The sequence below is a fragment of the Natator depressus genome, chromosome 2, assembly GCF_965152275.1.
Source record: "Natator depressus isolate rNatDep1 chromosome 2, rNatDep2.hap1, whole genome shotgun sequence".
In the NCBI taxonomy this organism is placed as follows: Eukaryota; Metazoa; Chordata; order Testudines; family Cheloniidae; genus Natator; species Natator depressus.
Genome location: NC_134235.1, coordinates 119,501,638 through 119,515,258, shown reverse-complemented (window position 1 = coordinate 119,515,258; position 13,621 = coordinate 119,501,638). Strand labels below are relative to the sequence as shown.

General features: G+C 41.5%; 1 protein-coding gene across 1 annotated transcript in view; it reads left to right on the top strand.

Annotated features, from left to right (window-relative positions):
• The window catches only part of TNFRSF11A (TNF receptor superfamily member 11a), a 39,912-nt gene extending 27,480 nt beyond the window's left edge, over positions 1 to 12,432 (top strand). Inside the window, exons 9-10 of the mRNA XM_074944971.1 lie at positions 581 to 1,424; positions 8,627 to 12,432. Coding sequence (XP_074801072.1) covers positions 581 to 1,424; positions 8,627 to 9,039 — 1,257 coding nt within the window. The 3' untranslated portion in view covers positions 9,040 to 12,432. The remainder of the gene's footprint in view (positions 1 to 580; positions 1,425 to 8,626) is intronic.
• Positions 12,433 to 13,621: the final 1,189 nt, after the last annotated feature.

Sequence of the window (13,621 nt, the reverse complement as noted above, 5' to 3'; positions counted from 1 at the left end):
GTGTTTATTGTCTCAACAATTTCCAGGTCACACGTGCTCAGTTCACAAGTAAATGTTTTTTGAACTCTCTGCCTTGCAAGCTCACCCTGAGTCCTGTAAGCCAACCTGGATTCTTCCTTCTTCGTGCATCACCATCATTAATAAAGCTTCTGCCCTCAGTGTTGTCTGTACAAACCTCATTGCCTTCAATGGGCTTGCTCAGGTGTGACTGATTGGACCTTAGTAACAATTCTGTCAATGAGACAGATGGAAGAATAGAATCTAACTCACTCTTTCTTAGCTGTTTTGGCTCTTTAGAGCCAACAGGAGCAATAACCAGTTAAAAATTTATTTTTGTCACTCACGGGAGCAGATTTGACTCTGAATACCCACAAGGAGCAGACCTGTCCAGTAAGATCCTTGTGACATATCCAAGCAGAACTACATTTTATGGGTCAAAAATGTAGGGGGTGCTGCTCTAAGTCAGCAACTAACAATGCAAGAATATTAAATTCTCTAAATATCATTTCTGCTCTTCTAAGAAAAATAATATTCTGATGACCTGCTTATTAAACATTTTTTTCTTTTGGATTTTGTTTAGGAATCCCCCAGAGAGCCATTTGTTAATACAAACATGGTGAACACTGCGAGTCCTCAGCCTTCTGAAGGAATATGTTTGCTAGCCCTTGATTACTATGTTTTTTCTGAAGACATGGGTTGCCCAAATGGGCACACTCTCTATGGAAAAGGCAGCCCAGATACAATCCACTATGAATTGGGAGAGAACATCCCAACATTGTCTTTAGCAACAGAGTCTGAGGATGACCACTTCAGGCAGATTCCCATGGAAGATGAATATGTAGATAGAGCTCCCCATGCCCATGGTTATTTACATTTATTGAGTCGGCCTGACAGTAAATCCGTGTCACCATTTTCAGAGCCACTGGAGGTGGGGGAGAATGATAGCTTAAGTCAGTGCTTCACAGGAACTGAGAGCATGGTGGATTTAGCAGGCTCCTATAGCTCTGATCCTTCATGCGGAATGGACTGCATCCATGCCTCCTCAGACAAATACCTACAGAAATCTTGCCATTGCACCTGTAGTCATATGAAGGACACGGAGAGAAAGGACACAGATCGCTTCCCAGTGAACCCTGAGTCAGTGAACAACTGCGTGGGCTGTGGGGTTTCCTCTAGGGAATCTCCTAGGAAGTGGAGTGAACCCCTTTGTGCAGCGGTTGACTATACCACAGCCTCACCGGAAAATGGACTTTATCCACAGTGCACCTGTGGCTTGGACTTTCCTTCTGCGGGTCAGAGTACTTTAGCAAGCGATCCTGGCACTGAAGATGCTCCCTCTGAAGGTACTGACACAAAGTACCAGAACACAAGCAGAAGCACTTCTGGGGCAAATTGTAGCAATTCAGACCTCCCACAAGCATCAGGTAAGCAATCCCTCCAGCAGGCTCGCTCTACATACTATCATATAGGATTATCCTTCGTACTTTCCCAGTATTCTTTTACTTTGAATCTCAGTGGAGGGCATGGTTTGGAGGAAGGAGAGATTAATAAAATGAAGCTTTTTTTTTTTTTCTTTTATTTGCCTTGCAGCTACTTTCAATGACCAGGATAAAAAAGCGAGGACATTTGTTTTCCGTTGGACTCTGGAAATGGTCTAGACCCAATGAGGTTTCATGCTGGTGCCAGTGGTTATTCTCCACCCAGCAAGAAAACCTCCATCCTCTGGCTCCCACTACAGAGCCCAGACAGTTTATGCTGTTGTCTAAATATTTTGATGGTGGAATAAAGTGAATTCATTGCACTTATGTCTCACATCATGAAGTTCTCAGTTAAACACCAATCAGAAGCATTAAGTTTTCAGTTAAACCCCATTATAACTGACAAATAAAGACAGGCCCAATTTTCGGTTTCTTTAACTCTTTCTCTTTATTATTTTTAACATGTCAAAATGAACTTTAAAATAATTTGATGCACACTGTTGTTCTGCCCACACACTCTCTTCTGTCTTCTTAATAATTCTGGAACCCAGTTATTTAGTATATTCTTAAATATCCAAATGACAAACAAGAAAAAAAAAAGGAATAGAATGACTTAGGGGCTAACACCTGTCCCCCAGTAGTGACCCTTTCTGAACGGATTCCTTAAGAACCACTACACACTCCTGCTTCAAATTTCTCTTCAGTACCCACATCTAGGATGAACAGATTAGTAAGTACTGTATAAAAAATCAGGATGGGGGTGGAAGGGGTGATAGGCACTTATATAAGACAACGTCCCTATAAAATCATGACATCTGGTCACCCTACCCACATCTGCTACAATGATACAAGAAATCATCTATTTATGTTGGCTCTGAGTGGCAGATGTTGTTCAGTTGATCCATTTACATTATTTTTGGTCGGGAAGTGTAGACAGAAGCTATATATGTATATTTCTGTCTTCCCACCTTTCATGTGTCACTAGTAGTTTTGGACTGTAATCTCTTTAGGGCAGCAACCCTGTCTTTATATATGCTTTTGTGATGCCTAGCAGAATGGGACCTTGGTCTTGATGGTCTGGGTACTATGGTTATACAAATATTAATAATAGGCAATCACCCTTCTATAAATGCATATTATACCTTAGAGTAGTGTCCTGGAGGCATTCATGTCAACCTGCCAAGGCCCAAATGTGGGCTGTAATGTGTCAGAGCCCAAAAATATGTTATCCACATGGGAGACTTAAAATACTGCAGGATTCATTCCTCTGGTATAAATGACTCATTCTGTTACACATGATTTGCTTGGAAAGTAGGTTCCTTTGGGGCTAAAATGAGGGACATCTGAGGTATGCCTAGAGGTAAAGTCCTTTTTGACACTAGCAGAGTGTTAGTCCTCTCTTTAAATCCGACAGTAGAATGAAGAGAGCAATATTCGGGAGCAGAAGGGAAGGGGAGATTAGGGATTGGGGAGCAGGGGGAAAGCGGAGTTTGGACTGACACGTGAATGAAAGTATGTCTAATCTGGTCTGCTGTTTAATTCTCTCGATGTAGTTTTAATTGCATCAGCACCACTGGGTGTCTTCCCATACTATAGTGCTACCTGGTGAAACCTGAGCATGCATACTGTGTTATTTATTTACCAGAAGCGACATATGACTGCTGTTCAATTCTAAAATAGTAATTTTTAATTAATCAGACTCAAAATGCACAGTTCATGTGTTCTTTTTCTGCTTATGGAATGGCAGTGTTCCGAGGGGAATATCGATGTGTGCATGTGAACTGGAATACGGCTTAGTAAATGGTTCCATTCTGAGTCATGCTTCAGAACTAGCTGTGGATGTATAAGAAGCATTCATGAAATCCTCTGTGAAGTGCTAGGACAGAAAAAGACACACAACACGCATTTTGTAACTGTCTCTCTGTCAAGGTTCCTCCCCCACTCTGAACTCTAGGGTACAGATGTGGGGACCTGCATGAAAACCTCCTAAGCTTACTTTTACCAGCTTAGGTTAAAACTTCCCCAAGGTACAAATTAATTTTATCCTTTGTCCTTGGAATAACCACTGCCACCACCAAACTCTAACTGGGTTTACTGGGAAACGTAGTTTGGACACATCTTTCCCCCCAAAATCCTCCCAACCCTTGCACCCCACTTCCTGGGAAAGGTTTGGTAAAAATCCTCACCAATTTGCATAGGTGACCACAGACCCAAACCCTTGGATCTGAGAACAATGAAAAAGCATTCAGTTTTCTTACAAGAAGACTTTTAATAGAAATAGAAGTAAATAGAAGTAAAGAAATCACCCCTGTAAAATCAGGAGGGTAGATACCTTACAGGGTAATTAGATTCAAAACATAGAGAATCCCTCTAGGCAAAACCTTAAGTTACAAAAAAGACACACAGACAGAAATAGTCATTCTATTCAGCACAATTCTTTGCTCAGCCATTTAAAGAAATCATAATCTAACACATACCTAGCTAGATTACTTACTAAAGTTCTAAGACTCCATTCCTGGTCTATCCCCAGCAAAAGCAGCATATCGACAGAGAGACACAGACCCTTTGTTTCTCTCCCTCCTCCCAGCTTTTGAAAGTATCTTGTCTCCTCATTGGTCATTTTGGTCAGGTGCCAGCGAGGTTACCTTTAGCTTCTTAACCCTTTACAGGTGAGAGGATTTTTCCTCTGGCCAGGAGGGATTTTAAAGGGGTTTACCCTTCCCTTTATATTTATGACAGTCTCAATATAAATTGACATAGTGGAACCACAGAGGTTAGTGAACAGGGGCAGCACCGCCTCTTCCTGGTGTGGGGGCTGAGGTGGGGTAGACAGAAAATTCCAGGGCTGCCCTATACATCTTGTAGGCGCACACACTTATTTGTTTAACAATACGCACTTAAACATGTATATTATCTATGTTCTCCTCAAAAGGAGAACAAAAATATATACAGACAGATCAGTTTTAAACTACATCTCTGGCAGCTCACTGGTGCAACATTTATTCACAGAAAATCAATAGGAAAAAAACGAAGCCAATAAATAAATAAGCTAACACTAATAATATTAACAATAAACACGCAAACTTCTGGGGAAAATTACTGGTTAAATAATACTGATAGCTAATTTCTTTAAATCAGAGACTATACTGTATTATATTTTTAAGTTAGCCATTTGCACACGCAAAAAAACCAAAACAACAACGTGCATGCACTACGATTTGAAACAAGATAAATAACAACCAACCAAAACTAAGTACACCTCTTTTCCCTTAGCTGATCGAGCCCATATTTCTATTCCAGCCAAATCAAAACCCAATCAAATACATACAAGCAGAAAATTAAAAACATTTTAAAGATTTTTTTTTTTTGGAGGGGGGTTCACTCTTGCTCTAACTGTTGAGCACCCGCATGAGTCACAGTCTTTGTAAAAGTAACAAAAGCAATTCGGTTCTTAACTAAACAAACTGCCAATTAATACAAAAATAGCACAAAATAAATAAAGCACTACCAATAAAGCACAAAAACAGCATTTGACAGGCAGCAAAAATCAAGATGTAATTTCTTAAACATACATTGTGGGGCAAGTGTTTCTCAAGGTTTCCAATAAACCAGTGAAAAACTGACATACATTATGAAACAAAAAAACGCATGTACGAAGACTGAGCTACTACTTACCGCAGAGAAGACATTTCACTTGAGGACCATCCATCCATTGTTGTGATTTTCAGCAAAGGAATCGGTAGCATCGTCAGGGCTGGCCTTAGGGGTGGGCGACTGCCCAGGGCGCCATAGTCGAGGGGGCGCCTTGGTCAGGGGAGCTCAATGGTCAACATCCCCCCACGCATATAGTCAGTCCAAGGCTCCTTTAGCCTCCAAGAACTGGGCCCGGACCTGGGAGGGGCACAGCTGGGGGCTCTCCAGCTGGAGGGTTTTACATTTGTGTCGGGCTGCAGCTGCTAGTCCTATATAGGCTTGTGGGGGACAGGACTTCCTCTGCAAGAGCCACTCCTGAGGCCGGGTCAGATCTACTTCTGGGAACCTCCCCTGGCTGTAGGAAACTTTGCAACCCCACACTTCCTGCCACCATTGCGCCCCAGTCATGGGGGGAGGGGTCACTGTAGGGGGAGCTGCCCCCTCCCCCCTATTTGCCTGGTGCCATTTTCCCTCAGGCCAGCCCTGAACATCATCAGCATTCCGAGCTGGGTGGCTGGCAGCAGCGGCTGCTGGCTGGGTGCCCAGCTCTGAAGGCGGTGCCGCCGCCAGCAACAGCGCAGAACTGCAGAAGTAAAGGTGGCATGAGATGGCATTGCCATCCTTACTTCTGCGCTACTGCTGGCAGCGGTGCTGCCTTCAGAGCTGGGCTGATGATGAGCAGCCACAGCTCTCTGGCTGCCCAGCTCTGAAGGCAGTGTTGCCACCAATAGCAGCGGAGAAGTAAGTGTGGTAATACCATACCATGCCACCCTTGCTTACCATAACATTTGACCATTGCGCTGGGAGGAGTAGCTCTGGGGCTAAGGCAAATTTTGGGGTGGACATAGCTCCAACAACCGCCCCTCTTGCCCCCAGCACTGCCCCTGTTTGAGAGTTTGTGGCCTGTCAGCTTTGTGAAATAGAACTGGCTTCAAAATGGGGGGAAATTGACACAAAAATTCCAAGGAAAAATGTGTCTCTTTTACTAATCAATATTCAAAATTTAAATGAAAAATGTTGAACTGCCCTATCATGAAAGACTTTGGGCATGTAAATATAAATCTGCAAACCAAAGTGTTCAGTTACACGGGTCTGAGCCTTCAGGTGCCAATTCGTAATGCTCCAAATTTCAGAGGAATTGAAACCTGTAGTGTTTGTTCATGCCCATCTCTAGTATTGACTATAAATAGAACTTTTAGAAGCCCTTTATGAACCTAGGACACGGAATTTGAGGGGACCGCCTGGGTCATCAAGTCCAGTCCCCTGCTATCACAGGCAAGCCCCCTCTGGAGGATTAAGGGCTGAATGCTACAAAGGAGTTTGGCTCCTAACTTTCTATTTAGGCTCCTAACTTCTGTTGATTTCAATAAAAGTTAGGAGCCTAACTTCTTCAGAGCATTCACCCCTGAGTGACTCAAGAATTAGGAATGGGATTCAGAGTCTTTTACTTCTAAGTTCAAATCCCGTCCAAGTCAGTAGCAACCAACAGTCATTAGCACGTGAAAGCTGCTTGGTGGCTTGTGCAAACTGAGCTTGTGGCCACCTTCCAGTTCTCAGTAACAAAAAAATTGTAATTGTAACAAAAACACCAAACCCCATAATCCTGATTGGTTTCTCTACCAAGACTGCCAGTTGCTGCCAAAGGACTGAATGCTTGTGGAGAGTGTCCCTCAGATCCAGGTTTTATGTACATTTGGTAGAGCAAAGTGGACAGCTTTCATTACCACTCTCTGGAGAAAGAGGATTTCAGTATTCACCTCTTCTATCAACCTGGCCTCTTTAACAAGCAGTTAAGAATCCCATATCGCATTCCGCTAAGCATTAACTGACTTCTATTTAACTTTCATGTAGTTTAGCTAAAATTGCTGTTCTACCAATAAATACTGGAGAATGTTCATGAAGTACTTTGGATGTAGGAAGCACTACGGAAATGCTAAGGGTTATTAGTCTAACCACAAATCCAGCATTTGTGACATCAGCATCATGTTGACGGCAGGGAATTGTGACACCTGGATTGGGCCTTCACCGAAGAAACAGCTCAGGCAGGAAATAAGGCAATGCTTAAAGGAGAGAACTTTTAGTCACACATGGTAATCAACGATAATTGGAAAGAAATAAAGAAGTAGTGTAGTGGGTTTTAGTTAAAGTAAATAATATTGCTAAAGTGAGCCTTTTAAAAAAAGAAGTCCAAGTGCCGCCAAACTGTGTTATAGATGTACTCCTGTCAGAATTCATCATCATTTACTGGAATTCAGTCATGGCATACAAACATGACTGTTTACTGAGAACACCAGGTTGCTCTGGGCTAGGCCATGGCTAATAAAGAGTGATTGTACGTGGTTTCCTCTTTAACATTAATGAATAACTGCAGTGACGGGGTTATAAAAATTGCTGATTTTAAAGTATTAAAAAATGCCAATAAAACATCATGAATTTCTAAAAATCTCTAGAAGCTGTCCATAAAAACTGATTAAGTAATCTGTAGTAGGAAGAATACATCTTAGAGAGAGAGCACTAATAATACTCAGCTAAAACTGTTTTTATTGTTTTGTTTGTTTGAACTGAGGGAAAGTTAACTCTTCCCAGCATTTCCCATAATTCTTGTATGAATTTTGAAATTTCAGGGCTTCATCCTGCTCTTATTGAAGTTAATGGCAAAATTATTAATTATCTTCAATGACAGCAGGATCGGGCTCGTAGTGTAAACTCACCTATGGCTGCCATGCACACCTCATGGCCAAACCTTTTAAAAGAGGTTTCTATTATCATTCTAGTAGGATTTTGTGATACAGGCCCTGATCCTGCAATGTGCTCAACATGGGTGGATCCCTGTGCCCATGCAGAGCCCCATTAAAGTCACTGAGCATATTGCAGGATCTGGGTCACAGAGTATAATCTCATGTGCTCCTAGGATTGCCCCATCCGTACACTCTACACTATTGGTCTCTAGAAAGTCTGTTATCCATGGCTCGGTAATAACCTTTTTAAGTCTTTCAAATTTTATTTAGTTAAACTTACTGCATAGTCTGCATAATAATTTCAATCATTTGAAAATCACTATGGTGACTGGTAATCTATGAATATCTAAGACATAGATATATATTCAGAGAGACAGACAATGAGCATTTTACACACACATTATGTGTGGAGCATTTTCCAGTATGATCTGGGTTTGTGTACTTGAGAGCAAATTCAGGATCCTGAAGGGTTTGCTGCAGGTAGCTGGAGGGGGAGAGTATATAGCAAAAGATCTCTCTCTTGCCTCCAGGTGATGAGTTTTAAAGGGAGAAATTTTCCTATTATCCCAGCCAGACACACTTGGATGACAGGTTTGGTGCTGGGAGGGAAAATAACAGGAATCAAATTCACTCAGCTAAATATTCATCTCATGATACAAAATTCTGACAGAAAATATTAATCACGCATATATGCTTTTCCCCCCTCCCTTTCCCTAGGAAATGTGACTGGAAACAGTAACTCTACATTTATATCAAGTGGACAAGTAATGAATTTTAAGGGCGACATAATTGTTGTCTATGTTAGTCAAAACTCCCAAGAGGGGACAACAGCTACTGGAACAGCTGATGAGAATGTGGGGAGTCCAGTGCAAGAGGAAAACCTGAACCGCTGTGAGACTTTTGCAGGCAACACCCAACATTACAAAGAAAAATATGCTGATGCTAATCCAGCCTGCCCTGCAGAGAACGAAGGACTAAATAGCACAGGGGAATATGAGAGAAGGCCAGGGCCTGTGGTTCAAGAAGAGAACCAAGACAGCCAGGACAGGAAGTGGTGCTACAGTGGGGCCTTTCAACCTGTGCAAGAGGAGGGAAAGCCAGGACAATTTTCAGAGAAAGCATTGCACTGATGGGAATCAACAGCTGTTTGCTCACTCTTAGTATTTGACTGAAACACCATTAATACTGAGGGACTGTATATCAGCCAGTGAATGGCATTAATTGTCTACAGGGTTGTGTTAGCTGCTCAGAGGTCAGGTTGCCATGACTGGTTCATTGGATCTGAGACCTTTATTATTCCTGGTGTCTCTTGGGGACTTCATCAAATGGAACCGACAATTAATTCCTCGACAAATGCCTGTGATGCTATCACCGTGGAAATTATTAGTGGAGACAGACACAAGTGTAAAGCTGCTATCATTGCAGAAATATCTGATGGGAAGGAAATCTACTTCCCTACAATTGTACAGATTGTTCAAGACTCGCTGTCCATCCCCTTATCCTTGGGACACAAAGTGGAAGACTTTAATTAATTTAGATTGTAAACTCTTTGGGACAGGGTCTGTGTGTGTAGACAACACTTAGCACATTGTGAATGCTATTAGAGTACAAATACTAATTATGATTAATATTCAGAAGGTAGACCATAAGTATTGACCAATATTTTTCCCTAATGACATCCAGGCAAGAATTTGGGGAAAGATTAAGCCAAGACTTTGTGCATGGCCTTTCTCTTTCTCTATTCCCTTGCATTTGCCATGAGAACCTTCCATCTAGATTTAATTCTGCCTTATCACCTTGAGTGTCACTGTGTAATGATCCTATTGGCCTCATGTGAAGATGAACTATGCACTTCCATGATCCACATGATCACAGATCTCTTGATTAGAGTGAGAATCACTTGTCCACCAGGAGGAGCATCTTTTACTTGAAGACTTCTTGTTAGGAAGGCTCTTCTTCTGAAAAGCTCTAAAGCCACCAGCCTGCTGTGTAGCTGCTCCAGTTTGCAATAACATTTCTGTAGGTGAAGACCACCTAAAATCCTGTAAGCAGGCAGTTTATTGAATGTCACATCATCATTAGATGCCCATTCATAGATAAAAAGAAAGGGGGGTAGCCACCTTGCACATTGCTTGCACGACGGTGGAGATCACACATTTTTCAGCCCTCTTTTAAAAAAATAATTTAAAAAAAAACCTATGTGAGAAAATTCTAGTTTAGAGATCTGGGTTGGCTGAATTCTGCAGAGAAGGAGAATTTCTCCACTCAGTCCTTGGCAAATTAGCTGCTTTGAGGCTTGAAACACACACATCCCTTCTTGAACCACTGTCTTTTCCCTTCTCTCTGTTACCACTCTTTCCATTGTTTGTGTGTGCCGCAATGGAAGGGAGAGGGCTAGAAAGAGGGGGGTGAAATCATGGCTCTAATGACGTAAATGGGAGCTTTACCATTGATTTCAGTGGCACCGTGATTTCACCAGAAGAATCCAACAATCTCTTCTAATAAAGGGTGAAAGAGCTTCAAACATAAGTATGAAAAATGGGTGTGTCACCCTGGGTGCTGTTATGACTCCATTATGGGAAGTTTAACATGCCAGAAAGTACAATGCTTTTCCCTGTTCCAGACTGAACCCAAAGTGAAGTATCCACTCCATGATTACCAACATTCTTCTGTGCTGCTTGGGTTCCCTGCCTTGCTGCTCAGTCACTGACCCTAAAGTAATTTCTGCATCTATGTCATTTTGTTTGTAAGCACTCTGGGGCAGGCACTGTTGTTCACTATGTGTTTGTACAATGGGGCCTAACATATTACGATCCCAAAGTTGATTGGTGCTCTGGCTGCTATTGTAATACAAATAATTGATGATAATAAATTCCTAAAGATCTTTTTCAGCAAAAGCAGGCTTTTATTACATTACATGGAGGAAATTAAATGACATCATTATATCCTCCAATGTCATTTTGCCAAAAACTCAAATGTGAATATAAAAATCCTCTCACTAGTATGCCTAGGCATTATGTGACTTTTGTTGTTTGGTTGTCACCCTGTCCCCTGGTGATTCCCACAGGGACAGCACTGGGTAACCTGTGGAACTGTATATTGACAGTGGGCACAGTCATACCTTAAGAAAGGAAGAAAAGAAAAGAAATCTCAGCTTTTTAGATCTCAGCTCATTAGTATTCACACCTTTATGCTCATCTGTAGTTCAAGGCAGTGTGAGAGTAAAAAATGGGGCTCTTAATTTTAAAAGTTGATATTTTTGTCTGTGTCATCTCAGACAATTCCTTCTTGTGAGTCGAATATGTATTATAAACTGAATGGAATGCTGAGTGAAGACTCTAGATATCTGATTGGCTAAGATGCAGAGCATTTATCTGAGTAACCATGCAGATTTTAGAGCACTTAGAAGAGTGGAGCTTTAAAAAGAAAGCTGGTCTAAACCTTAACTATAATAGACTTAGCATTCCACTATAATTCTCTAGCAGTGCACTGTAGATAGCAGTTGAAACTTTATCATCAACTAAAAAAAAATCAATGCACCTATTTTTTAATCTTATAAAAGCAATAACAACCTATCCCCCTGGTATTTCCAGGGGAGGTAAAGCTGTCCAGCACAGTCTAGTGACATACATAGAGAATCAGGAGTCAGGGTTTCTGGATTCTATGCCCAGCTCTGCCATGGACCTACTCTTTTGACTAGGAGCAATTCACTTAACCACCCTGTGCTTCAATTTAACCATCTGACAAACAGGGATACTACTACTCACCTAACTCGTGTGAGTGTTGGAAGGCTTAAACAATTCATATATGTAAAGCACTTTGAGATCCTCAAACGAAAGGTGCTATATAAGTGCAAAATATTGTTACTGATGGAGTCAACTGCATCTTGGACCATTAAGCCTCCCAGTTGATAATTAAGATCTAGGAAATGTCATCTGCTGAGACAATTATAACTTCAATATGCCACTCCTTTTTCAGTGCAGTAACACTGAGAGGTAGTGAATGGATCAGTGCTTTATTGAACTACTTTGCTGCATCCTAAGCCATACCTCAGATTGCCATAAAAGTCTCTCAGCCCCATCTACAGTATGAAAGCAGGTTTCAGAGAGCAGCCATGTTAGTCTGTATCCTCAAAAGGAAAAGGAGTACTTGTGAAAGCAGCCATCCTTAGGACCAAGTTATCACATGGTTCCCTCTTGTGGTATAGATAGAACTTTACCGCTACAGCTCTGGACATGGTGAGCTCCTATCTACACTACAAGAAGAAACTATATTTTAACCATCTCAGGGTCAATTGTGTTATAATTGGGTCTCTCACGTGACTGTTTTCATAATGCAGGTGTGCTCTAAATTCACTGATTGTGTGAAGCTCTAATCTGAACTCCTGCTTCACTCTTTTTTACAGGGAAGGCTTTTGGTTGCTGAGAGAAACTAAATAACCTCTTTGTCCATAGATATGATTTAACAAAAGGTGTGTCTTCCCCCAATACCTATTATAATGCAAGAAAAGATAAGATAATAAAAAGGGTAGTTTTGCAAAAGTAGCGATGAGTATATTTCACTGGTGGGATTTTCAAAGTCACCCAGGAATGTAGACATTCAATTCCCATTTATTTCTAAAGTAGCCTATGTAGCCTCTATCCCTATGATGCTACCTATTACATCTTTCACCTTGAAGGATTCTGACATGCATTGCAAATTATGTACCTATTCAGTGCTCCTGGGCTGGGAGTGCACCAGCAATTCAACATACAACATTGGGCAGGGGAGGGAAATTTTTGGCCATGGACACTAGGACAAACCCCTCCCCCTCTGAAAAATGTCATGGGGTCACAGAGCCTGTCCACCCTATAGTGGCCTTGAATCAACAATGCTACACCCTTGGACAGAGACTGACTATGGTGTCATGAGCGGTTGTGGCATCTCTGAAGGGAGCATCCTTAATATAAAGTCATTTTTACTTATCAGTTGAGTTCCTATAGTGTGCTCTTCAACACAGTATCTGAGCAACTAAGCTGCTCTCCATGCTACAAGACAGACCCACGTTTTAACCATTTTGGGGGACATCCTTGTTGTAACCAGCTCCCCAGCAGTTATTCTTGTGCTGTACACCACCACCACCATTCATTCACACAGAATGAACGCCATCCATCTTCTCAACGCCATCCAAAACAAACAGAATTCAGAGCTGCTTTACACAGAGCCAAAATCCATGGTAAAATTAATACAAAATCTTTGCATGAGAAAGTTGCTTCAAGAACACATACTACATGTTATTAATCTGGTATTTGACAAAAATACTGGTGACACATTTCTTGGCAGTCTGATAAAATAGGAAGTGTGAGGAATTTCACAACAAGAGCAGGTCACCTGTTGAGTAAACACTACAGAATTTGCAAAAAGAAAAGGAGGACTTGTGGCACCTTAGAGACTAACAAATTTATTTGAGCATAAGCTTTCGTGAGCTACAGCTCACTTCATCGGATGCATGCAGTGAAAAATACAGTGGGGAGATTTTATATACACAGAGAACATGAAACAATGGGTGTTACCATACACACTGTAAGGAGAGTGATCAGGTAAGGTGAGCTATTACCAGCAGGAGAGGGGAAAAAAAAAAAACCTTTTGTAGTGATAATCAAGATGGGCCATTTCCAGCAGTTAACAAGAACGAGAAGGGGGGGAATAAACATGGGGAAATAGTTTTACTTT